The sequence below is a fragment of the Ochotona princeps genome, chromosome 16 (assembly GCF_030435755.1).
Source record: "Ochotona princeps isolate mOchPri1 chromosome 16, mOchPri1.hap1, whole genome shotgun sequence".
Classification (NCBI taxonomy): domain Eukaryota; kingdom Metazoa; phylum Chordata; class Mammalia; order Lagomorpha; family Ochotonidae; genus Ochotona; species Ochotona princeps.
In genome coordinates, this window is record NC_080847.1 from 11542500 (window position 1) to 11566938 (window position 24439).

Genomic DNA, 24439 nt, shown 5'->3' on the forward strand with positions numbered 1-24439 from the left:
TATGAGAAACAATAAGCGTGACTTAACGCTGTTATAGTGAAAGGAACAGATCCTGCCCTTGCCTTTTTTACTCATGGGAGTGTGGGCACAAGGGCTGGAGAGGCATTTCAAGGGCATAAAATACAAACTTCATGCTGAGACTGAGAAAGCAAAGGAGTCAGGGTTCGTGAAATGCTGGAGTTATCTTTGCAGTCTTAGGTGCCTAGAGCTTCAGCGGCCGCACTGAGACAGAACTCAACTGCTGTTTTGTTTAAGCCACTGTTCCTTTGGCCTTTGTGCTAGAAACCAGATCTTTATCCAGACTTGTACCGTGCCCTTAGGTAACACATCGCACCTCTGGGATCATTCCCTGCTAATCCTTTGTGACAAGCTGCTATCAGGCAGTTAGAGAACTGCATGCATGGACTGTTTGGAGCAGGAAAATGATAATATTACAAGACTGAAGGAGGAAGAAGGGAAGGCAGAGAGAGAATGAGAGACGAAAGTCGGTGAGGTTGTCATTGCAAATGCGCTTGCGATAAGAGGTCAAGTGTTTTATGACCGTGATGTTGAGCAGGCACCTTTTCAGGACTGGGCGGGGATGCATCCAGTTGGGCAAATGAATATCCTCAGTGATGAACACAAGAGGCACGAATGCATGGAGACGCGCTCGAAAGGAGCAAGCCAGACTACTGACTTCAGGGGCCCACAGCCATGATTGTTAAAACAGTGAAAAAATTCCCAGTGCATGCAGAAGGGCAAAGCAGACAGTCCTGGCCAGGGGGACTCGGCTGTTGTTTCAAGCACCTGGTTCCCATTAATCTCTCATCCATATGGGACCTTAGCTCTCCTGCCTCTTCCTAACCTTGTCCTGAGCTGGTATATAAATTAAAATAGCAGCTTTAATCTTGAAAACGCTATGAAGATAGTAAAAATTGAGGATGGAGCCAGAGTCCATAGGCTCCACACTGGTAGTTAGCAGAATGTCCCAAACAGGAACAGGGGCAAGAGGAGAACCTGCCATGAGGTCTGGTTTTATTTCCTTCTTGGAGCCCTTGCTTTTCCTTCCTCCTTTCCAAAATATGCATACACAGGTCGTGTTGAGAAACCCCTTTCCCGTTGGCCTATTTCCAAATCGAGGGTACAGCTGGGCCGAAGGGCCACATGTTGAAGTTATTAATGTGCCCGTGCCCTTCTCCCCCACTGAGTTCACTGATCAAAGGCCCTGCCAGCACGGCAATGGATAGCCTCGCATAATGGGAACTGAAATTCTACTTGAGAAACCAGCTTTGCCAAAACACACTACCTTTTTAAGTGAAACATTCCATGCACATATTAACCTGATTACAGAAAGGAAGGGGGATCTTTTTTCCTTCTGTACCCTGCTAATAATTTTCTGTCAAGTCTGATTTGGCTTTCGCCGCACTCCAAGTTCTTATGATGTGCCCCATTCACCAGTAAACTGAAAACAGAAGGCCTGTGCAAACTCTGGGAGTCTCGTTCCGTGAGCAGACGCAGCGAATTCTGCTGCTGCCAACAGGGAGAGCCAGGGACTGCTCCAGTCTCTGACAACCGGCAGCCTGCCTCTGAGTCACGCCGCTGCCGAAGGAGACACATGGAGAAAATGGTGGAAATAATTAAGGGTTCTTGGAGTTCACAGCAGCACTGACTCATTACATGGAGCCCCGCCTTGCAAGGGAGTAAACCATTGTGCTGGTTTGAGAAAAGAACAAACAGTAACAGAGCCTGGTTAAAGCCCCAATCAGTTCCAGCCCCAGGTTGAAGAGCTGGTGAGGCAGGGGGGAAAAAAAGAGAGAGAGAAACAAAGCTGATTTAATGGAAACTGTTACTTTGCTCTGCCTGATATTTCATGATAACCTGGTTCCTGCACAACTGACAAAACTTTGTTCCCAGGCGGCATATCAAGACAGAGATATTACGCAGTTGCCTGTGCATACAGGGCCGGCCTGTGGCAGAGATGAAGGTTTTTGCCTTTATTGCAGACACGACAGAGAGCTTTCCTCATCTGAAGACTGACAGATATGCTAAATGGCTGCATTGGGAACCCAAGGGCAGATTGTGAACTCTTCTCCAAGTTTTACAGTCTCAAAATGTTGACCATGGGCCTGACGTCCCTTAAGCACCCAGGATCCCATATGGATGCCGGTTCTAGTCCCGGCAGCTCCATTTCCCATCCAGTTCCCTGCTTGTGGCCTGGGAAAGCAGTCGAGGACGGCCCAAAGCCTTGGGACCTTGCACCTGCGTTGGAGACCTGGAGGAAGTTGCTGGCTCCTGGCTTCAGATCGGCGCAGCACCAGCCATTGCGGTCACTTGGGGAGTGAATCATTGGATGGAAGATCTTCCCCTCTGTCTCTCTGCCTTGCAATAAAAATAAATCTTTAAAAAGGTGTTGACCTTTGTAAACAGAGATAGTTGGGAAAGATGTAAGTCCTTAGAACCTCCTCCCGCCTCCTTAGTCCTTATTTCTGTGCAAAATGGAAGCTGCTGCAGGAGAGGAGAGGCAGAGAAGCCACAAGCAGAAAGGAAGCAATGTGTGCTGGTCATGTCCGCTTTGTAGATGACAACCATTAGAGCAGCTGCTCAACAAACACCAAAGATCTTTCTCACTGATATGTTGCAGGGTTTCAGCAGGTGTCTTGTTAAAAAAAAAAAAAAAGAAAGAACTTGAGGTTTTTGGGGTTTTTCTTGTTTGCTTGTTTGTTTGGTCTGAAGAAAGGGATTTTGTTTTTTGTTTTTGAAGTAGCTAATGCCAGCAAAACTCTCACATGATTAGAAATGATAATCCATTCTTAGTATATTGTTGGTCTTTTTTTTTTTAATGTTTTGTCCTGTTATGAGAGCCATCAGATTTAATCCAAAGTGAATATTCTTGACGTTCTAGACCACTTTACGAGGAGACTTCAACACATTTTCAGGAAAGAAAATGAAAGATAGTTTTTGTTTTGGTCATTGCATATGGAAGAGCCTTCAAAAAACTCATGTAGCTGCTGGCAGTGTGATGTAGTGGATCAAGCCTTTGCCTGTGCTGTGGGCATCTAGTATGCACACCAGTTGAAGTCCTGGGCTCTACTTTCAACATGGCTCCCTGCAAGCGCCTGGGAAAAGAGACAGAACAGCCTAAGTACGTGGGCCCCAGCTACCCATGGGGGAGACCCGGATCAGTGGATGAAAATCCATTCTCATTCTCTTGCTTTCTCTTTCAAATCTTTATACACAGCTCATTGAAAGTATGCTTTGTGAAAAATCTTTATGGATTTCCAGCATGTATACTCACTCCCAAATGAACTTACATTTTAATTTCTTTTTCCATGAGTTTTCTGAAGTGCTGTCACATGGATCTTGTCTCTGTTTGCTGTCAATGTATACATCCCTGGGTCAGTCCCTCCTAGGGTCCTGGAGGACTTGCTGCTTTTTGTATCACAATGTCAAATTGGTGCCAGAGTTAACCTTCTGTTTGTTCCTCATGGGCTGTATGTTATAGTGATCCCACTCATAATTTCTCAGTTATGGTAGAGAGAAGGCAAGTTTTGATCTAGGTGGTTACTTAGAAAAATGTACTTGATTTTGAATATTATTTGTCAGCAAGGGAGGAATGACCTGCTGCTTCAGCTAAGAATCTGCAGGGATTCACTCTGGGTGACATTTACTAAAGAAGTACCAAGTCCAAACCAAAACGGAATCAAATGATAAGCCTTGGTATTGAGTGATTGATTACATCCATGAACTCCAGCTGCGGTAAGGTGTTGTCAGCTGAATCATGTTTAACTGTTCCATGTAGACGTTTTTTCTTCCATTTTCCTGAAATTCTACTGACTAAATAGACTCATACAGAGGAGCCGCTCTCTGATTGTGTCCGTCTTTCCTCCTGTAAGAACTGCCAGCTAGGAAGCCTGTAAGAAGCCACTTGAGATCATCCAAACGAATAGAAGATTTTCAGAAAACTCTTCAGACTCTGCTTTACAGTTTGTCAACCACCTTATGATTCTGGCGTGTGCTCTGGTGAATTTCCTGTATGCTTGTATGTAAGTGAGATAGATGGTAGTAAAGCTCCCCATTTATGGGCAAAAAAATTTTTATCACCATTAAACTTCAGTTTCATACTGAAAGTAGCTCTGTGACATACTTGAACACATCATCAAGTTACTTGTTGGATTCCAAAACCAAAGTAACTTTTTATCTCTCGTGTGTAAACATTTCCTATGACATCATACCAAAAGGACTAAAACGAGGGCTGTGACTTAGAGTTTAGCCCAAGGGAGCAGCCTGTACTTCAGGGAGGCAAGGTTTATATCTGAATCTCGTCTCCGCTGAAATAAACTTGACATGGACCCATGCATGTAATTCTTATTTTCTAAGTTTTAAATAATCTTTAAAGCACATTTTAGAGGTCAGCAACATGGCACAGTGGGTTACGCCACAGCTTGTGATACCCACGAGCTGTGCTGACGGTGGTGCGGCTCTCCGGATCCAGCCCCTTGCAGATGTACCCAAGAGGCAGCACTTGGTGGCTCAAGGACTTGGGCTCCTGCCACTCAAATGGGCTTTGATCTGGCCCATCGCAGCTGTTGCAGGCGTTGAGGTATGAACCAGTGAATGGACAATCTCTCTCATTCTGTCTTTCAAACATACATTAAAAAAAAAAAGTGTGGCTTTATCAAACAAATAGAATGGTTTCCAGCTTAGATGTTGCTATGAAGAATGGTTTTGCATTGCGTGCTTGTATGTGTTGGTGAATTGCCCTGGGGTAATCGGCTAGTAGAATTGATACATCGGATGACTAATTTCCATCTGTAGTGATTCTGTAGCATTGTCTAGTTTACAGTGGGACTGTTTATTAGAGTGTTTGCTGCTCCACATCTACACCATTCCTTGGTATTACCAGATTTTCAGGTAATCTGGTAGATTTGTAGTAGTTTTTCCATTTTGTTCTTCATCTGTAGTTTCCTAAATGCTGATGAGATTCAGTATCTTCTCATATGTTGATTGGCCCTTTTGATTTTCCTCTTTTGTGAAGTGCCTGTTCGGGGTTTTTACTCATTTATGTCTCTTGGTTTCTTATTGACTTAATGTATCTTGGATCACAGTTGCACAGGTTGTAAGTTGTTTCCTCCTACTCTGTTTCCTAGTCTTCTATTTCCTGTTCTTTAAGCAGTCTTTTGATATGCTGAGAAGATAGTAAGTAAGTGTCTCAGCATTTTCCTTTGTCATACATGATTTGTTTTAATTGGAAAGTCAGACATACAGAGAGGAGGATGCCTGCTGGGACGCAAGTTTTATCATTTTCCCTTGTGCTATACTTAGTACCGTGAATCCATACTACAATGAAAACTGTATTTTTAAATTAGTCGATTTCCACGAGCCACATTTAGTAAAACTGGAAAATTTGCCTGAAGAAATAGATTGAAATTAAGGGGTTTCTATGTATTTTTGAAGATTTATTTATTTTAAAGAAAGAATTACAGCAGAGAGATGCATTGGCAGCAAGCGATCTTTCATCTGGGTTACTCCCCAAGTGTGTGCAGTGACCAGGGTGGGCCAGGCCAAAGTGGGGAGCCAGGAACTCCATGGGTCTCCCACATGGGTAGTAGGGACCCAAATGCCTTCTGAGGCACATCAGCAGGGAGCTGGATCAGAAATACAGTAGCCAGGACTCAAACTTGCACTCTGATAGGGATGTGGGTGTTGAAAGCAGCAGCTTAACTCACTGCCCCACAGTGCCTACGCTGAGCTATTTATATATATATATATACACATATAAAAGCTTGAATAATTCCTACACCCTACCCAACAAAATTAAAAGACCTGAAGGGATCAAACTATTTCCAATTAAGTTTAATTCATTGTAGAACAATATTTGTAGCAATTTCTAGGAATATAAAAATATCTGTATTCAAGAAGGTAAAATTCAGGCAGTCTTGTATCCAATCAGATTACTAGGCATGCAGAGAAGCAGAAAAACTGCAAACCGTAATGAGAATAATTCATCAACTGAAACAGACTCAAGACTTATAACAGATGTCAGAATTAGCAGCAAATGATAGTAAAAATAATGTTATGACTGCTTTCCATATTTTCAAAAGTTAATTGAGAGAGACATGGAAATATTTTAAAAGGAGCCAAATTTGACTTCTTAAAATTAAATGTCTGAGATGAAAACAAAGACATTGGATGGGTTTAGTGAAAGATAAGAAGAACCAATTAGCAGGCTTAAAGACACAGAATGGTAAACTATCCAAACTCAAGCACAAAGGGCAGGCGTTTGGCATAGCAGTCAAGACGATAGCTGAGTTGCCTGCATCCCATACCCTGCGGACTGGGTTCGAGTGCTCACTGTAGTCTCCTAAAATCAGTTTCCTGTTAATTGCACACCCTAGGAGGCAGCAGGTGATAATCCCAGCACCTGGGTCCCTGCCACTCATGGAGGAAACAAAAAAATGAGTTTCTGGCTCAGTCCCAACTGTGGTGAACGTTAGGTAAGAAGCGAACCAATGGATGGATAATCTCTAAGATGAATAAACAAACAAATATGTTTGTTTTAATATTTATTTGAAAATCAAGATTGGAGAGCAAGAGCAGAATGAGTGCAAGATTCTGTGGTTTGTCCGGATGGTTTCAGTGGCTGGGGCTGGGCCAGACAAACCTGGCGTCCCATGTGGATTGTGGAGCCCCAAAACTTAGCCCTGTTCTACTGCTTTTCTCAGGCCATTAACAGAAAGGTAGATCATAAGTGGAGCAGCTGGGACAGGAACTGGTGTCCACATGGGACACCAGCATCTCAGGAGCCACTATTTCATAACACTGGCCCCAGGAAATAATGTTTTAAAGCTCAAAAATAACACAGAGAATGCCAACTAAGCCAGAAAGAATAACAGATAAGCAGCACGCAATCCTAGGAACGAACTCCAGAGGTTTCAGAGCCCGTGCGATTGGGGTTGTCGACAAAGCACCAGAGGGAAGGTCAAAAGATATTAGCAGTGTGCTGTAAGGCTTAGGGGAAAGTAGTTTATTGAGAGTAGGAAGACAAGAAAGACTTAAACAACTGTGAGCTTTGCAAAGGGAAGAAATAACCACTGATGATTTTCTCATTTGTTACTGAGGCTAGTTGCTGCTTAGCACTGAAAAGTTGGTCTCCAGGGTTTCATTCCCATGCTAATAAAGGACTCAGAAGTTGGATTAAGTGGCCTGTTTGTCCATCTCTTCCACAAAGGATAAGAAGTGAAGCAGTAATAATAAATGAGTTAAGTATCAAAACAAACTAATCCTCTTGCCTGTCATTTAAAAACTCAGTGAAGACAGATTGAGGAGAACCCTCCATAACTGGCTAAGGGATTTTGGGAACACATGCCTCTGGTCTCAAAAAAAAAAAAAAAAAAAAGGAAAGAGGGATGGAAGAAAGGAAAGCACTCACTGTTGGCATGAAGAGTAGAGGAAGACTGACCGCCCGGGCCTGGGAGCCTGAGCTGCTCCCCAGCGCGGCAGGCCTGTGGCCGAGCGCCTCCAGCGGCAGCACGCGGGCCGAGCACACATCTGCCCTGCTGTAATGAAGACCACAGAGCAGCAGGTGCAGACTTCTCATCCTTCAACTCTTAAACCACTCGTGCTCTTGTAACTTTACAAGTCTAAACTTGTTAAAAGTGAGGTTTGGAAGGTCATTAGTCTATAATGGAGACCAGGAGCTACAGACATTTCTTTAAAGCAAAATTAGGAACAGCTACCTAACACATACCAACTGTTTCAGGATACTGCCATTTCACATTTTCCAGAGTGGGGTGAGAAACTATTAATTCCAAGAAGATTAATACCCACATGAGCATGATATTGAAGCCAGATTGGAACACTTCTCTTCCCTTAAGGAAAAAAAAAAAAAAGCCTTTTCCAGTAACAAAGATCTCAGGTCTCTGACCTAACTACTCCTGGTGGGATTCAGGTGCAATTCTCTATACAAAGAGCTCAGCCATCACTGATGTTTTGTCTTATTTTCTAGTCAAAGAGTTATCTGTAGAGGAATTTGAATTGTAGTCACCTTCCTCCAAAAAGCTGAAGCAGCAAGACCGCTCTGTGAAACTGGTTCTATTTAAAATGGCTCAATGTGATCCCGCCAGGTCCTAAAATAATTATAGCTTAGAACGGCAGATGTAGCTTTGGGAGTGAACAGTTTTTATCACACTGTACCTTTTCGTGGGGCGCATAAGAGGTCAGTGACATAACTGTACCAGTGAGGCATGCTAAGATAGAAGCCACCTGCTCCTGCAGAAACAGACGAAAGGAAGCCGCAGTGCCTAGGGAGAGATCTGGGTGCCATCAGAACCGGGCTGCTCCCTGTCTGGCACAGAGGCTCAGGCACTGGCCAGGGGGCCAGCTTTTCTCTCCTAGCACAGGGAGGGAGTCCTAGGAAATGTTCCTATTCATAGATTCAGTACTTCTTTGATGCCTGCTGAAGGAACTAAGAAAAAAAAAAGGCTGGATTGACGATGGCGGTGTGAGCCAACAACAGTTTTGTAGCTTAATTTCTAGGGGGAGAAATATCCCTGTTGACCCAGGGCAGACCACTGCTTTTCTAAGTTACTTATGAAGTATGACTATAAATTAGAGCTGAATGGAAGGCCCCTGGGCTTCATCTCGGATGTACTCCTTATTGATACATTTCAGGCATTTTGTGGGTTAAGGGAGGTTTTGATACAAGAATCGGGTAGTCCCTTGTAGGCAGGAGTCACTAATGCCTCTGCTACTTACAGCCTATTTCCATCTCAAATTCTGCTCTGCTGCGGCTGCTGGCATCTCCCCTCTGCTGGGAGAGATCTGTGCACTCACTCACCCCCTTACTTCAGGCTGCCCTTTGTGTCCGCTCCACAATTGAGATCCAGCTCCCTTTTCGGAGAAATTCGATCTGTCTCTCCTGTCCTATCAGCTGAAGTTCTCTGCACATAGTTGTGCCAAGTGTCTATAATTTTCACATAAACGTTCAAATTATAAATCAAGTTGCAGTGTGGGCATCACTGATGGGTTGATCCTCAGAACCCTGGGTTGCACATTGGAGTGCCTGGTGTGCGTCCTGGCTGTTGGGCTCTTCCGCCCCAGCTCCTGGTGTACATGCCTGGGATGCAGGTGATGACGGGGGTGCAGGGCCTGCATGGACTTCACACCCAGAAGGAAGGCCCAGATAGAGTCCCCAGTCCTGCCTGTTGATGGCATCTGGAGTACGAACTAGCAAATAGAAAATGTTTTTCTACCTTTGAAGTAAATAAAAAAAAGAATCTAGAGGCTATTAGGGCATTGTGTGATCAGATATTCTCCAAGATGTCAGGTTTAATGCTCCCACTTCAAAGTGCCAGGAGACTAGAAACGAGCCAAGGGTATTTAGAAACAGGACAGGTCATGGGTGCATCCCTGCGAGTCCTGGAACACTCCCTGCAGGTGCCCAAAGGTGCTGCTCATAGTCACACATTTCCGACCACTAGCCTCTATTTGATTTCACATGCATATGCACAAATCTGGTAACAGACGAGAACTTTTGCTCATATTTTTTTAATGTATCACAATGAGCAGGAAACATACTTGATGAAATATTTTCAAAGGAGTATATTCAATTACCATCTACAATCAACTTAACTATGACAACAAAGTTTTTGTGACAAATTTTTTTTCAGTTTGAAAGTTCCATGTGGTTCTGTTTGTTAGTCTCCATGTATTTTGGTACAGTTCAAGATCAGCATTGTTACAGTAACAAAAAGCTAACAAGACTACATTATAGAAAAACACCAAGAACATCATTTTTGGTTTCACTTGCTCTATTTTTTTTTGTTTTTTGTGGTTTTTTTTCTTTTTTTTTTGTTTGTTTTTAAATTTTTTTTGTACATTGCAAAGGCTGTTCATATACCTCTTCACCCCAGGGTCACGTTCATTTATGCTTTCTTTCCTACCCAAATTTGCCCCCCTCCCCCCGAAGAAAGTAAACAAACAAACAAAAAACTAGTCAAAGCTTTGTTTCACAGTGGGCAGTATCTCAGCGCCAACAAAGAGCCAACTCAATTTATGTTTCTATTTAAAATGTTTAAATTTATTATTTAAAAAAAATATATGTCCGTGAACATCAAGTGCACTGGCTTGGGTCACTGCTTCTCTCTCCTGCCACTTTCCTGCCATGCCTGATAAACTCAGGTTTTAAACACATGCCGTCTGTTTCACTTTATTTTCAATTTTGTAAAACTTTTGGCCACATTCATCTATTTAAATAGCTTTTAATTTAAAAAAAGTTCCTATATGTACCAAAGTTGTCCGTGCATGTGCGCATGTGTGTGTTCCACATTTTCAAAGTTTTTTTGGAAGGATGGGTTTAGTCACTCCCACTTGGTGGATCAGCTTAGTGTCATGACAGAATTATCTCTGGCACCCTCCCCCCAACACACACACACACACACACACACACACTGTGGAGTATGTTAGGGGAGGAGGGGGAGAGCAACCAAAAGTCAAATATCAGCAGAGGTGAAGAACAAATTTAAAAAGTGAACTGAGAAGTCCTGTTCACCTTCCTGCCTCACAGCAGACAGGAGCCAATTCCCCGAGTGCCGTTAGGTGACCAGCTGAGCACTGCAGTGAGCACCAGTCACAGCCCACACCCCTCGGCCCCGCTCATGTTTGACCTCTTGCTTCTCGCCAGCATGGCTGCTTTGCTACTTCTGGGTTAGTGCCGAGAATGATTTTTGTTTGTTTGTTTTCTGAATGAACTCACAGGTAGATGGGACAGCTGGAAAGCGTCATGTATGCAACCCACTCCAGGTAGAAGCAGTCACCCTCTGGGGAGCCCTGGGGAGTGGGCACAAGCTTAGCTGATGTAGCCAACCACCTACCTCATTGTTGCCAAACACCCACGGTCAAGGCATGGCATAACCAAACACTGACAGTCACTCTGCCTCACAGAGGGAGGATGGCATAGTAGCTCAAAAACAAAAACAAAAACACTAAGACCACTAGGAAGGGGATGGCACAGTTACAAAGAAAGGAACTTAAAGCTGGGGGAAGGGGAGGGGCCAGGGTAGAAATTGCACTATTACCAAGCAATATCATTGTTTTTAAAAACAAAGTTTTCAGAGAAGACCTAGCAGAGTCTGACAGGTAAAGCTAGTGTTAAATTGTTAACTGGTTTCACATAGAGAACCAGGAACAAAAAACAACTTTTTCTTTTCTATATGATACAGACACAGAGTAACATACAACAATTAAATGGCAAAAAATATATATATTTCATAGAGTTACAAACAAGATAAAATAATGAAAAACAAACTGTACAACTTTAAAATTTAAAAATGTTCATCTCAAACACAGGGAGAAATACAGGAATTCTTGTTAAAAGGAAATAGCTTGTTAAAATCGTAAATGTTTTGCGTACTTGTTTTTGACACCTTATGCTACAACTGGATACTGGTATGAATAGTTAGATGGTATTCTTTAGTATTTCTACTTTTAAAAAAAAAAAGGAATTTGCACTGTGCATCAGCCTAGTTAGAAATATGTACAGCAGTTCTGGATCTACTCTTTCATGAAACTAAAAACAAATCATAAAAATAAAATAATCCCGGCTAAAAAAAAAAAAAAGAAAAAATCCGTTTTCAGATCTTGGAATGCTCCAGTCTTTTTGCAAAGTCAAAGACAGTGGCTCCAGCACTGGGGAGAGAAGCCGCAAGGGCGACCAACGGGACCTGCATTCACAGTCGTGGAAGTTCCCTTTTGAACCCTAAGGAAGAGGTGGAGGGGAGAAGGACCTCACACTTTTGGGGCAAGGGGGTGGTTTCTGTTGATGTTTGGTTATGGAAGTGAAACAGCAAAGCATCTATTTGTTTCCAAAATCTATGTTTTAGCAGCACAAAGTTTTCAAAGTTCAGACCATGTTTTGCTTGTAAAGATGAGAAAGTGTGTGGCGCTGTGTGGTGTGTTCCAGGAGTATGGCTCTCAACGTGAACCCACGTGCCCCCGTCTGCTTCCTCCTTGGCTCGCTGCTGCTGTGTTGGTTCTGCTTGGGTCACCTGCTGCTCAGACTGCCTAACACAAGGACAAGACTTTGAAGTAACAAAAGCTACTTTTGGTCTTTTGGTCTATGGAATTGTCATTTCTGCTTGCCTCTCTACTAGCGGAAGAGGCACACACAACCTGGGAATCTTCTGTTTTGCTCTTTGTTTTATCAAACTAAGTCTTGTTTGTTTAAATCAGAAACAAATTCTCAAGTAACAAGAACCCTTTCCCTTTTTTCTGCATCAGCAGTGAAAGGGTGTGTCTTTGGATTTTATTTAAAGCATGAAATTTCTTTTTCTGAGAGAGGAAAACACAAAAACAAAAACCAAACCCCTAACCAAAAACTTTTTTTTGTTAGCAAAATACATGGCCCAATTACACAAAATGAAACAAACTAGAGCTTGCAGTTTTTTAGGAAAAGAATATTTGAAATATCTACCAGAGGAAAAAAGGAATGCAAAGAAAAACCAAAAGAAGGATAATTAACAAATGCACAAGGCTAACAGACGTAGGCAACTACAACAGGATGCCTTCTAGAAGGTTCAACTCCCCAACCAAAAATAATCGGGGGGGTCCTAATGACCCCTAGAATCCTTGGAATTTTTTTTTTTTTTTTTTTTTTTTTAGTTTTATAAAATAATTCTGCAGCTACCCTCTAAGAAAGGAAGGCAGCCACCTTAGGTGGGAGGTTACAGGACAGGCGGCGGGAGACAGGAGCAGGACGCGGAATTCAGGGACAAAGGGGAGAAAAGTTTAGGCGAATCAACGGATTGCAATCTATCTGCTAGGAATGAACAAGACAACATCAAATGAGGAGCTGTCAGTTGGACCATACAAAAAGCTAAATGTACACAAAAGATTTTTTTTCTCCTTTTAAATCTACCATACTGCTTCATTTCATTTCCAATGCAACAATCTACTCAACACCAAAAATGGTCATATCTATCATAAATACAGAAAGTCAGTTTTTAAAACTTACTTTTTAAGCTACAAGTCCTCAACACTCTTTGTGTGTGTGGGGGGTTATTTATTTATTCTGATAGTGGGAGTGCTTAACTTTTCCCCTTGAAATTGGCTTCAGCAAAAAAGCTATCCTTTAAAATCCCCAGAAAGCTAAAGCAGTTCACATTGTTTTACTTGAATACTTTCTGCCCATTTTTAAATTAACAACAAAAACAACAAAAATTTTCTGGAACAAAAAAGCAAAAGAGAACTGAAAAAAAAAATAATGATTCTGGAAACAGAACAAAGTGTGAGCGATTGACCTGAGAATAAAAAGACATTACATTTCTTCTTTTTCTTTTAGCAAGCCATTGGTATCTGAATGCTAAGATAGCAAGAAATTTAAAACTGTGTCAAGGTGGACTGCTTTCCCATACAGTGCATGCCGGGCTCCTCTGTGCTATCAACGTGGGGCGGTTATGGAGGGGGCGACTATACAAGGGGTCGGAGCTCCAAAGACATTAGGGAGGGCCCTGCGGACTTCTGTTTCCCAGACCAATAGTACCTTCAAAAGGACACGATGCGACAGGGTTAGGGCGTTTGTTGTTGTTGTTTTTAAATATATTAAAAGAAAAGAATGTGAACTCACCGGCATAGATAGGTATATGGGAAAACAACCCACGCTTTTTTTTTTTTCCTTTTTTTATTTTTATTTTTTTTATTTTTATTTATTTTTTTTTTTTTTTTGGTTAGAAGCTTTGGAATTGCAGTTAGTCTATTTTTGAAATTGGTTTGTTATTAATTTTTTATTTAAATTCATTTGTATTGTTCATCTTCAAAGCTTACAATCTGAAGGTGTCCGTTCCTACACTGGTCAGACCACTGTCCTTGGGGCAGCTGGGGTCTTTGGGCCCCTCCACCGGGCTCGCCGGTCCGTCGGACTTTTGGCTGAGATCCGTGTCAGACTCCTCCGAATAGTCGTCTGTTGGCATCGAGGGCTGAACCCCTGAGGTGCTGCATGAACTTGAGGTAACCGTTGAAGATGAGGAGAGAGGAGGAAAAGAAGGGGGCTTCGCGGCCGAAGCCCGGGAGACCACTTGCGGCCAAGACTTCCTGGAGGCGTGGGGGGCGGCGGACGAGGGGGGGGCGGCGGCCGACGGGGGCGGGGGGCTGTCGTTTGAGTGAGCGGCAGACTGCGAGGTAGATGCGGTGCTAGGGTCGGGGAAGCGGGCGGAGTGAGGTAATAAACTAGGGTGCTCTTTGGCGTTTCTTGCTGCTCTCGTGATTGTTCTGTGTTTGTGCAAGGCCGACTCGAGATGTTGACTCAGAGCTTCCTCCCCACAGAGCGCGCTCTCGCACGCCAGGCAGTGGTACGAGCCGCCCCCGCCGCCGCCCGTGGGCACGTGGAGCACCATCTCTTGCAGGTTCGCCACAGACTGGCCGAAGAAGCAGAGGGCCTGCAGGTGGCTCCGCGCCGCCTCCTCGTCGCCGAAGCCCGCCTGGCACTTGCGGCAGACCAACTTGTACTGCACCTTTGGAACAATGAAGGGGTCGTAGAGGGAATCCGCACTTTTGCCTTCTGCTTCTGGCTCGTCGGGGGGTTTCGGCAGGAGGGGGGACACCTCATGGGGGGCGTTTTTCTGCTCTTCTGGTTTGGGGGATTCTTTGGCAGGGTCTTTGTCTGGGGAAGCAGCCCCCTGGGGGACTGGGGTTTGGCTTGCTTTGGGCTGCTGCTGTTGCTGCTGCTGCTGCACTTTTTGCTGCTGCTGGAGCTGCCGCTGCTGCTGCTGCTGGATGGCCTCCTGCAGGCTCTGCTGGTATTGCTGGTACTGCTGCAGCAGGGAGCCGGGGGACAGCCCCATGAGGGCCTGCGACAGCGCGGGGCTGTAGGGGAACAGGCCTTCCATGCCATACATAGGCTGCAGGTACCCGCTCTGCAGGGCGCCGGGGAGCTGGGGGGCGTAATAAGGAGAAAAGCCTGGTACAAAGTAAGGAAGGAACTGGCTCGTGAGCAGCGCTGTGGGGTCGGAAGTCAAAGCGGCCTGCAGGGCCTGCAGCTGCGCGGGGTCCACTGCATACTCCATGGCGGGCAGCGGGGCCGCCAGTGGGGCCGCCGCCGCGGGGGCCTCGCCCCTCTCCTTCTTGGGGACAGGCACAGGTTCCCCCTTGCCTTTGTGCGCCTTTTCCTTCTCCTTGCCTTTCTCACAGTCTTTGTCCTTGCGTGGCGGCGGCTGCTGCGGCTGCTGGGGCGGGAGCTGGGGCGCGGGTGGCGGCTGGACTGCAGGAGGCAGGGCAGGCTGCTGGACTTGGGCTGGCTGCTGCTGCTGGGGCTGGGGGTGCGGCTGAGGGGCCATCGCCATGGTGGCTTGTGCTGGGGTTGGGGAGCTCAGCGAGGCTGAAGACGGCTTATTTGGTAATCCAGATGTGGGGAGGCCAGGGGAAGGAACTGTTGTGCTGGGCAGACCCATCAGGTTCGGTTTAGGAGACGTTAAAGCTGAAAGGAATGGAGACGGGAAGCAGTTCAGTGTGGGCAGTAAGACATTTTACCTGTGCCACTGACACCAAGCTAGGAAAGATGTCAAGATTGCAGTATGAAGGGTCCTCTCAAAATGGGAATTTTGATAGCCTTGTAGCCTGAGGAGCACCCGGCCTAACAGCTCCCTAACGTGCCATGTCCACCTGTTCAAAGCTCCAGAGAAAGCGGTGCCACCAGGCCCCAGCTGACTTGTCTGGAGAGCATAGGCAACCAGAAGGGGCAGGGAGTGTGGGAGAAGGCCAGGAACCCCTGATGCCTCAAGGCTCATCAACAACTCAGACTGTACACACGTCATCTACTGTGTGGCCATCTTGGATGGATGGGAGAGTACGGAGGACAGACCACCCAGGGCAGACCGCTCCAGTGCCTTGGCCCAGCTCCTCTGCCCCAGCAAGTCTGCTGAACAACGTAACCAGCTGGGAACAGACTTCTGGAGTCGGCTGGAAGCCTGAGCAGCCTGCCCCTGTGTGAATGACTGATACCCAGGGGAGCCACTGGGGCTGCACCGGTCCCAAAAACCCTGGCAGGGGTAGACGAAAAGTAGTGGCTGGAGTTGAGCTGCCTGAGCAGCAGACACAGGGATCCCTGCAATCCCTCAGCCTGCTCCGGCACTCCTGCTTACGGCATGTGGAGGTCTGCGGCTGTCACCACGTGGTGTGGTGCTCAGCCCTGGGGCCCCCAGCCTGCAGAGCCCCCTTAGTCCAGGGCCTCCTCTGTGCCCTGACGCTCTTTCCTGGTTGACAGCTTCTGCTAGAGGGGCATGCGGCATCTGACGGTAGAGCAAGCGTCAGCTGTACTAAGACTAGCCAGGTGGCAGGGAAAGACAATGGACAAGCGTCTGAGTACCTCAGCACCCTGAACAGAGTAGCTGGAGAGCGCACCTCCTCAGAATGCCTCTGCCTTGGCCGACATGTCGACTCAGTGCGGCTCAGGGCAGCATTTCCCCTGAGCCATGCCGCCACGAAGCAGGGGGAGCACTTCTAGGGCTGACACTGTCCTGTGGGAAAACCGTTCTAGAAGCTCAGAGGTGGATGGGACTGCAGGCTACTGGCTGCCAAGCCCGTGCATTCCCTGGGGGACAAGAGTGAGGCTGCCTCCAGCTGCCAATCCCAGCAAAGCACCCATCAACACTGGACAGCCAAGGAGGTGGCTTCCCTCAAAATCAACAGTTACTCCTGTGAAAAACACTGAGGGAAGTAGTCTGATTTCTTCAGTGCGCGTAAGAGCGGAAAGAGCCAGGCTGAGCTAGGGATTACCAACTTGAGATGTGCCTTTTTTGGTTTACCACTAGACAGTGGGTCTGCTACCAAGTTTTCAGGCTGGGGCCAGAGGCAGAAGATGTCTGGGGGCAAAGAAGGAATGGCTAGAGATGACTCCTCCTCCCCCACCCCCAGAGCTTCTAGCTTGTAGGAGGAAGATTCAGGTCAGGACGCCTTTAGAGGATTCTGTGTGTCATCACCCAAGGAGGGAGGAAAAAACCTGAGAGGCATTTACGGCAGCCTTGCGGTTGACCAAGGTCTGCGTGAGGCAGGGCAGGTGCAACAGCTAAATGATCCCACAGCCCCGTATGGATCATGACTGACAGACTCCAGGTATGTGACCCTGGCTGCTCAAACTCTCAGAGCAGGGCTGGTGGTTAGGAATTACAGAACAAGGTCTGAGCGTTGGCCCGACAGATGCTTCAACACTAACTTGTCACCCGTCCCCCCAGTTCTGATGCAGAGCCGTCAGCGGATGGTGACTGGGACACCTCTGGTGGCCTTGCACTGGAAGCATGACTTTCTATGTGGAATCTGCTCTGCATGGTCAGAACCTGAGCAGCATCACACACAGAGAGGCCTGGGCGGAGCTCTGGGCTTGGCCTCCGCGGGCCTCAGTTTTCTCATCCGTGCAAGGGAACAGATCAGACATTCAGATTGTACTTTGCCGACAATGTTGGGATTTCTGTTGAGCATTCCCACGCCCCTCTGCCAAGGTGCTGGGCTCTGTGGAGAATGCACTGCCCTGGCCACTTGGCAGAGGTCTAGCTGGGTGTTGCACTACTCTGTGCCAAAACACAAACACACATGAAGCAACCTGTCCGTTAGAATGCTTTCTTTCCATGTTCCATGTGGCCACTAAGTGGGACAAGGAATGCAACAAGGAATGTGTTGTATTTTAAACACTGCCAAAATTATAAAGCTGCAAATTAGGTCCACGAGAAACGAGAGCTGTCCGTTGCTGGTCACGTGGGTATGTTTGAAGGAAAGGCGACACCCAGGTTTCTGCCCTGGTGGACACAGGCTGCGGTGAGGGGCAATGGCTGACTTACACCTAAGCCTCACAGGATCCTGGGAGTCAAAGTGCAACCTAGCAAAGTGAGCTGAATCCAGAGAAGATGGGTGAGGACCGGGAGACACGGGCAGGCACTCAGAACGGTGAGAATGTACACAGATCAAGTGTGAGTCAGAGGACAGGGAGATGGGACAGGGCAGAGGGCTGAGGCCCTAAAGGAGCCTCGGGAGTCTTGTTTAAGGATGCCCATGGACACGGCGTGACTAGGCGGCCCAGTGTCTGATCCAAGACTGCTGACAAGTGCAGCCAGGTAGAAGAAGGGCAGTCTCTTTCCAAGACAGATGAAGCCACCGTTGTTCTGCCTGGAAGAGAGTACCAGGAATAACCCACTGCAGCCATCCCATGAAGAAGGCGGGGAACTCAGGGGAGGGCCAAACACTTGCTTAGTCCAGTCTGCATAGGGTATGATCTAGAACAGGCTGGGTTCTTCCGCCACAACCCCAAAGATTTATTTCTTGGGCAAAGAGACAGAAGGAGAGAGTGCCCATCAACTGTGAGAGTACCCAGATGGCCATGCCAGCCTGGCCAAAGGCAGGAGCCTGAAGGCCTGGTCCCCAAGCAATTGGTTCCTCTCCCACTGCTCTCGTAGGTGTGTCAGCAAGAGGCTGGATCAGAACAGGGACAGCCAGGACTTGAACACAAAGGGTTGCTTAACTATCTGCTCACTGCAGTACCTACTATTTGCAACAGATATCTAAATGGGACTGGCTTTCCCACGAGGAAATCTAGAGGCTGTGACAGAAATCTTGAAAATTTCTCCAGCAATTAATACACCAGGACACTCAGTCCCAGCTGCGAGCAACATCCTGGTTTTGCTACTCAATAGCAAAGATGTGAGTGGTTTCAGAGGTGACTGTTCCAACCTCAAGATCCCATCCTAAAATAAGCACAGAGAATCAAGGGAGACACCTCACTGCTTGCAGAGAACTGAAAAGGGAACTTGCCACTTGCCCCAAAGCTCAGGACAGTTTGGGTGCTAAGCACCTGTCATAATGCTAAATGTAGGCTGAACTGCTCAGAGCAGAACCCACCTGTGTTGGATGGAGTAAAGCCTGGCAGGGAGGGGCTGTTGAGGCCAGGGAGCAACACGGGAGGGATGCCCTGGAGTGCGGGGTATGCCGTGGGAAGGTTCAGAGCCTGCAGAGGAGCGTTGTCAAACATCCCTTGCTGCTGAGCTGCCAGTCCAAGGACCTCGTTGGCCTTCTTAATCCGGTCCAACTCCTGTTGAGCCATCAACTGACGTACAGTGGCTGGGTCAAAGTACTCTTTCTCCTTGTCCAACTGACTTCCAATGGTGTCTTTAACTTTGGAGATATGCTGTTGGGAAAAGATATGGTCACGTACAGACAGTCGAGCGCTGTACTTGATGCCACACAAAGTGCACTCTGTCTTGGGTCCCTCGTAACTTGTTTGGTTTATACCAAAATGCTTGGCCATGCTTAACTTGGACTTCTTTTCTTTTGCCCGGGCATTCTGGAACCAGACCTGAACAACCCTCTTTGGCAGTCCGATGTCATTGCCCAGGACCTCACACTCCAGCATAGTGGGCGTCCTGTAGTCATTAAAGCACGACTTGAGGACCTTCAGCTGCAGGTTGGTCATCTGAGTGCGAAAACGTTTCTGCCCGGGCCGATCCCCGCCGTCACCGGACTTGCCTGCAGACCCACTGGCTCCAGGACTTGGGGAGCAGGGGTCGGCAAGGCTGGAAGTCTCACTGTAGTCCACAGTACCTTCATTGTCATACTCCTTGCTGTAGAAGCTCGGGGCTGGGCTGACCAGGCCAGATGAGAGCCGATCTTCGTACTCGGACATCGCCATCATGGCTGCTTTGGTCAGCCCTTCATTGGGCGCGGCAGAAGATTTGGTTTCGGTTGCTATCCCTGTCGCACTGTCGTTGTCGGCATTGCCCTCATCCCCAGTCGTGGTGTCCGTGATGGCCGTGTTGACAGAGGAGCAGTCGTCATTGTCCAGTTTGGTTTGGTCAAAGTTTAGATTAACTGAGGACATGGAAGGGCTTTCAAAGTCTTCAATCCCCTCCACCTTGATGGAGGAAGGGCTAAGGAGGGTTCTGGGCGACAGCTCCATGGTTTTACTCACAGGTGAGAGGGGTACACCCTGACTGTCACTGCTGCTCGGGGGTAGGTGGGGAAAGCTAGTTCCATCAAAAATATCCCCTTTCATCTGGAGTCCGCCATCACAGTCCAAGAGCATTGCAGACAGAGTTAGGTTGTAGCCGGCTCTCTTGGCTTCGTGCCAGTGACGGGACCGGATGTGAGCCTCAAGGGCTGTCTTGGCCTTGAAGAGTGCTCTGCAAAAAGGGCACCTCCTGTGGGCCTGCGCCGGGCCCACGGCCCGGAACTGTCCCTTCCTCTCCCGAGCCCGGGTGTTCTGAAACCAGACCTGCACCACGCGTTTCTTCAAGCCCACTTCGTGTGCGATGTGGTCCAACATCTTTCGGGTTGGATTGGAGTCCAGCAGGTACTTCTGGTAGAGAATCTCCAGCTGCTCAGGTGTGATGGTCGTCCTCAGGCGCTTGTCCCTCTGCGGCTCCTCGCCCCCCGTCCCACTGTCGTTTTCCCCAGGGCTTGCACTGGCCTTCTCCTCCAACTTCCTCTTGAGCGTGTTCATCGTGGAGGTTGGAGTGGAAGGAGAAGTGGCTGAGCTCACTGGAATCTGAGGGATGGCCCCAGAGAGCAGCTGGCTGGCCAGGAGTGGGTTACTGGGATCAAAGAGCATGAAAGGCATGTCCAGCGACCTGTCCAGAAACTGGGGGTGGATGAACTGGTTCTGCGCGCTCAGGAAGTGCAGCTGCTGATGCTCCTGCCAGTGCTCAAATGATGGAAACGCCAGCTTACACTGGTCACACTGGTAGGGGATGAGCTGAGGAGGTAGGTTTGCCAGCTGTTGAGGAGTTGATGTATGGAGGGGCTTGAGGGGCAGGTGGGAGAGCTGAGAAGGACTGGGGCTTGACTGGGGCAAGGGGCACTGAGGAGGGGGCGCTTGCGGAGGAGGCTGCGGCAAGGCAGGCGTGGAGGGCAGCTGCGGGAGCTTCGGCGGGGGCGCGGTGGTCTTCGGCTCCGGCTGCTCCTGCTGCTGCAGCTCTGCCTTTGGCTGTCCTTGCTTTTCTTGGGTTTGGTTTGGCTGTGCGCTGGGAGGTTCAGCCAGCTTTGGTTTCTCATCACTCGCCTCTGCTTTGGAGTTGAAGGTGGCCAGTTCGTCGGCCTCGGCTGTGAGTGGCAGGAAAGCAGGAGGAGCTGGGTTGGCAGATGGTGCTGGGGCGCTGTAGGCCTGTGAGGGCATCGGGGTGCTGCAGGACGAGCTGGTGGGCGTCAGGATTTCCATGGCGTCCATGGAATCTTCATTTTGACTGTCATCCTGCCCCTCCTCATCCTCGTCCTTGTAGCACAGCTTCTTCTGGTGCTTGATGAGATCAAAGATGCGCTGAAACACCAGGCTACATTTTTTGCACTGGTAGTTCAAGTTGCTCGTGCGAATGTACCTGTCGTTTGTAAGCTCCCGCCGCTCGCCATCTTTGCCCTCTCCCTGGTTCTCATAATTTTTCCGGGCCTTCTGGCGGGCATTCTGAAACCACACCACTATGACTCGAGTTGGAAGGTTCAGCAGATTGGAGAGCTGCTCAAACTCATCGTCCTTGGGGTAGGCGTTGGCATCAAAGAAGTCCTGGAGCACTCGGAGCTGGTAGTCGGTAAACCTGGTCCTCGACGACCTCTTGCTTCCCCAGTACTCCTGCTTCTGCGGCTCCGGCGAGGGGGGCCGCGAGTCGATCTTGAGCTCCTCGAGGCTGGTGATGGGAGGGTTGCTGAAGTTGTACGGGGAGTCCTTGTTGCGCTGCCGCTCCTTGAAGAGCGTGTTCCTGAACCAGTGCTTGATCACTTTCTGGGGCAGGCCAGACTTATCTGCCATCTCTTTGATCTGCTCCTCGCTGGGTGAGTTGTTAATGTCAAAATACTGCCGCAGCACGCGGAGCTGGTCGTCGGTGATCCGGGTGCGGGGCCGCTTGTTCTGCTGTTGGAGCAGGGTGGGGTTGAGCTGATGCTGGTACAGCTGGGCCAGGTCCGCAGGCAGAGGCTCCACAGGCCCCAGCTGAGGGGGCAGCTGGGCCGGCAGGGTCTGCAGTGGCAGGGTCTGCATCATGAGTGGCGAGAACATGGGCAGCTCCATGGGCATGGAGAGCTGGGTGAGCGGCACCGACGGCTGGGCCGTGGCCATGGTGGGGGAGGTGATGGGCGGGGCCGAGACGGGAATGGCTGGCGTGGTGGGGGGTTGAGGGGGCGCTGCAGGGAGCGGGGGCGGCGGGGGCGGCGGGGGAGGAGGGGGTGGCTCCGGGGTCTGGGGCCTCAAGGGGTACAGTTTATCATAGTGCTCTCTGTACTGCTTGGCAAACCTCTCGAGCTGTTTGAAGGGAAAGTAGTTTTGATGAACATGCTCTTGATGACTCTTCAAGATCAAGATGTTAGAAAACAGCTTGCCACAGGAGTCGCACTCCAGCTTTTCCAGGTTCTCTCCCTGCTCTGTCTTCCCATTCTTCTTCTGCACCTTCTGCTTGTTCTCATTGTACTGAATTACCAGTTCAAAGCCAAAGTTCTCCAGCAAGGCCTTGGTGGCATTCCCTCTGGCATCCGAGGCGATGCGTGGAGGCAGCATGGAAGGCTCGGAACTGGCCCCTGGCACGGGCTCTTTCTTCTCTTTGACCTTCAAAGCATCTGGCAGCGAGTCCTTTGCTCCCGCGTTGCCCTCCCCTCCCTCAGCGCCATCCCTCTCTCTCTGGCACTCTTTCTCCTTTTCCTTGATGGCCAGTTTGTTTTTCTTTTCAGGATGTTGGCTTGGCTGCAGGAGGGCAGAGTGACTCTGGGACAGAGAGAGCTGGCTTTGCTGCTGCTGCTGTTGCTGCAGGATGGGCTGGTGGCTCTGCTGCGGGACCTGAACCTGGGCCTTCAGATCCTCCAGCAGGCCTGGGCCACTGCCCGTCAGCGTCAGCGCCCCACTGGTCACCGGCAGGCTCGCCTCGGGGTTGAGCTGGAACTCGGCACTGGGAATGTAGAACGGGAAGAGCAGGTGCTGCTGCTGCAGCTGCAGCAGGGTCTCGGTGGTCATGGGGAAGTGAGGGAGGAGAGTGGGATTAAACAGCTGAGACTGGATAAGGGCGGCCTGCTGCTGCAGCTCCTGTTGCAAGTGAGCTTGAACTTGGGCTTGGGCCTGGGCCTGGGCCTGAGCCAGGGTCTGTGCTTGCTGTTGTTGCTGCTGCTGCTGCTGCTGCTGCTGCTGCTGCTGCTGCTGCTGCTGCTGCCTGGAGGCAATCATATCTGCCAGCTTCTTCCGGTTGGCCTCCTTGGGCTCTGATGTTGAAGCAAGGGTGGCCCCGAGGGGATTCCCCAGGGCCGGCATCCCCACGCTTTCCGGGGGCACTTGGCTCAGTAGGTTGGAGCTCTGAGCGATGCCAGCGCTGCCTGAATTGGTGGTGGTAAAGGTGTTACTGCCGCTGGTGCTCACGGGGCTGGGTGCGGAGGAGCTGAGGGAGACAGCGCTGCTGTTGCCGCTGCCGCTGGCGGCCTCCAGCTTGGCCGCCCGGGCCTTGGTTTGATGCAGTACAGACCTCATGTGGATCTCCAGAGTGGAACTCTGGCTGTAGGCCACGTTACAAGTATTACACTTAAAAGGTTTGTTGTCCGGGCTGCTTGTGGGCTCCGGCTGCCCAGTTGCCGATTCTTGAAGGGCTCTCTTTAACTTATGTAGGTGGGAGACAGAGTTGTAGTGCACTAGCAGAATATTCTTTTGAGTGAAAGATTCCTTGCACACAGTACATTTGTAAGGGCGAGAAGGATCTAGAAATTTTTCCATCGTAAAATTGGGGCCTTTTCTGAAAGGTAGTGCTCTCTTTGGCTCTGAGCCCGAGTCTTCTTGGACCGACCCAGAGTCACTGCCCGTCGGGCTCTGTTTGCCATCCAGGTCACTCTCTTCCTCTCTGTCTTCCTCAACGATGATGGTGTGGTCCTCTGCCAGGGTGGGGTCTCCCATTGCCAGGAGGTCCCCGTTGGCCAGAAGGCCACCGTAAAGTTGCTGTATGTCAGCCTCGCTCAACTCCAGGTGGCTTGTCTCAAGGTGCTTTTTCAAAGCCTGGAAAGTTCTAAAACTGCGCTGACAAAGACAGCACATGGTGGCGGCTCTGATCACGTGGTACTGCGAGTGGAGCTGCAGCTTCTCGATGGTCTTGAACGCCAGGCTGCACTGGTTGCAGCGATATTTGTACACGTGGCGATCGGACACGGGCAGCTGGGGCCTCTTGGCGTGCACCTCGGTGAAATGTGCCTGAAGGGCGGCAGAGGTCTTGAAAACCTGGTTGCACCCCTTCTTCCAGCACAGGAAGCCTGAGTCTTCTCTCCCAGAGCTGGGCTCCGCAGGAGCAGGCTTCAAGTCTCCACTGTGCTCTGTGCTCACAGATGGCAAGATGCTCTTCCCCAGATCCTCTGAGGTTTCTGGAAGAACAACAGCAAGGCTAAAGGTAAAGGCAGCTTTGCTCCAAGGACACCCCCCAGGCCACACAGAACCCTAACCTCAACAACAGACCTCCCGCCTTCCACTTTGTCCCTGAAGTCTATG

At 48.9% G+C, this 24439-nt stretch overlaps 1 protein-coding gene and 1 long non-coding RNA gene across 6 annotated transcripts in view; one reads left to right on the forward strand and one right to left on the reverse strand.

Moving 5' to 3' along the window:
• Nucleotides 1–24439, forward strand: part of LOC131482291 (uncharacterized) — a 109917-nt gene that overhangs the window by 84285 nt on the left and 1193 nt on the right. Inside the window, exon 4 of one of the 2 annotated variants that reach the window (XR_009246867.1) lies at nt 24198–24318. The exons of the other annotated variant lie outside the window; for it this stretch is intronic. This is a non-coding gene — a long non-coding RNA (uncharacterized LOC131482291). Of the gene's footprint in view, nt 1–24197; nt 24319–24439 lie in introns of those variants that run through there. 2 annotated transcript variants of the gene reach the window in all.
• ZFHX3 (zinc finger homeobox 3) overlaps nt 12534–24439 on the reverse strand; it is a 269914-nt gene continuing 258008 nt past the window's right edge. For 3 of the 4 annotated variants that reach the window (XM_058675107.1, XM_058675105.1, XM_058675106.1), the window contains exons 9-10: nt 18853–24315; nt 12534–15445 (exon numbers count right to left, since the gene is read on the reverse strand). In XM_058675107.1, the coding sequence (XP_058531090.1) occupies nt 13794–15445; nt 18853–24315 (7115 nt within the window). In that variant the 3' untranslated portion in view covers nt 12534–13793. The remainder of the gene's footprint in view (nt 15446–18852; nt 24316–24439) is intronic. The other variant, XM_058675108.1, reaches the window with a different exon arrangement.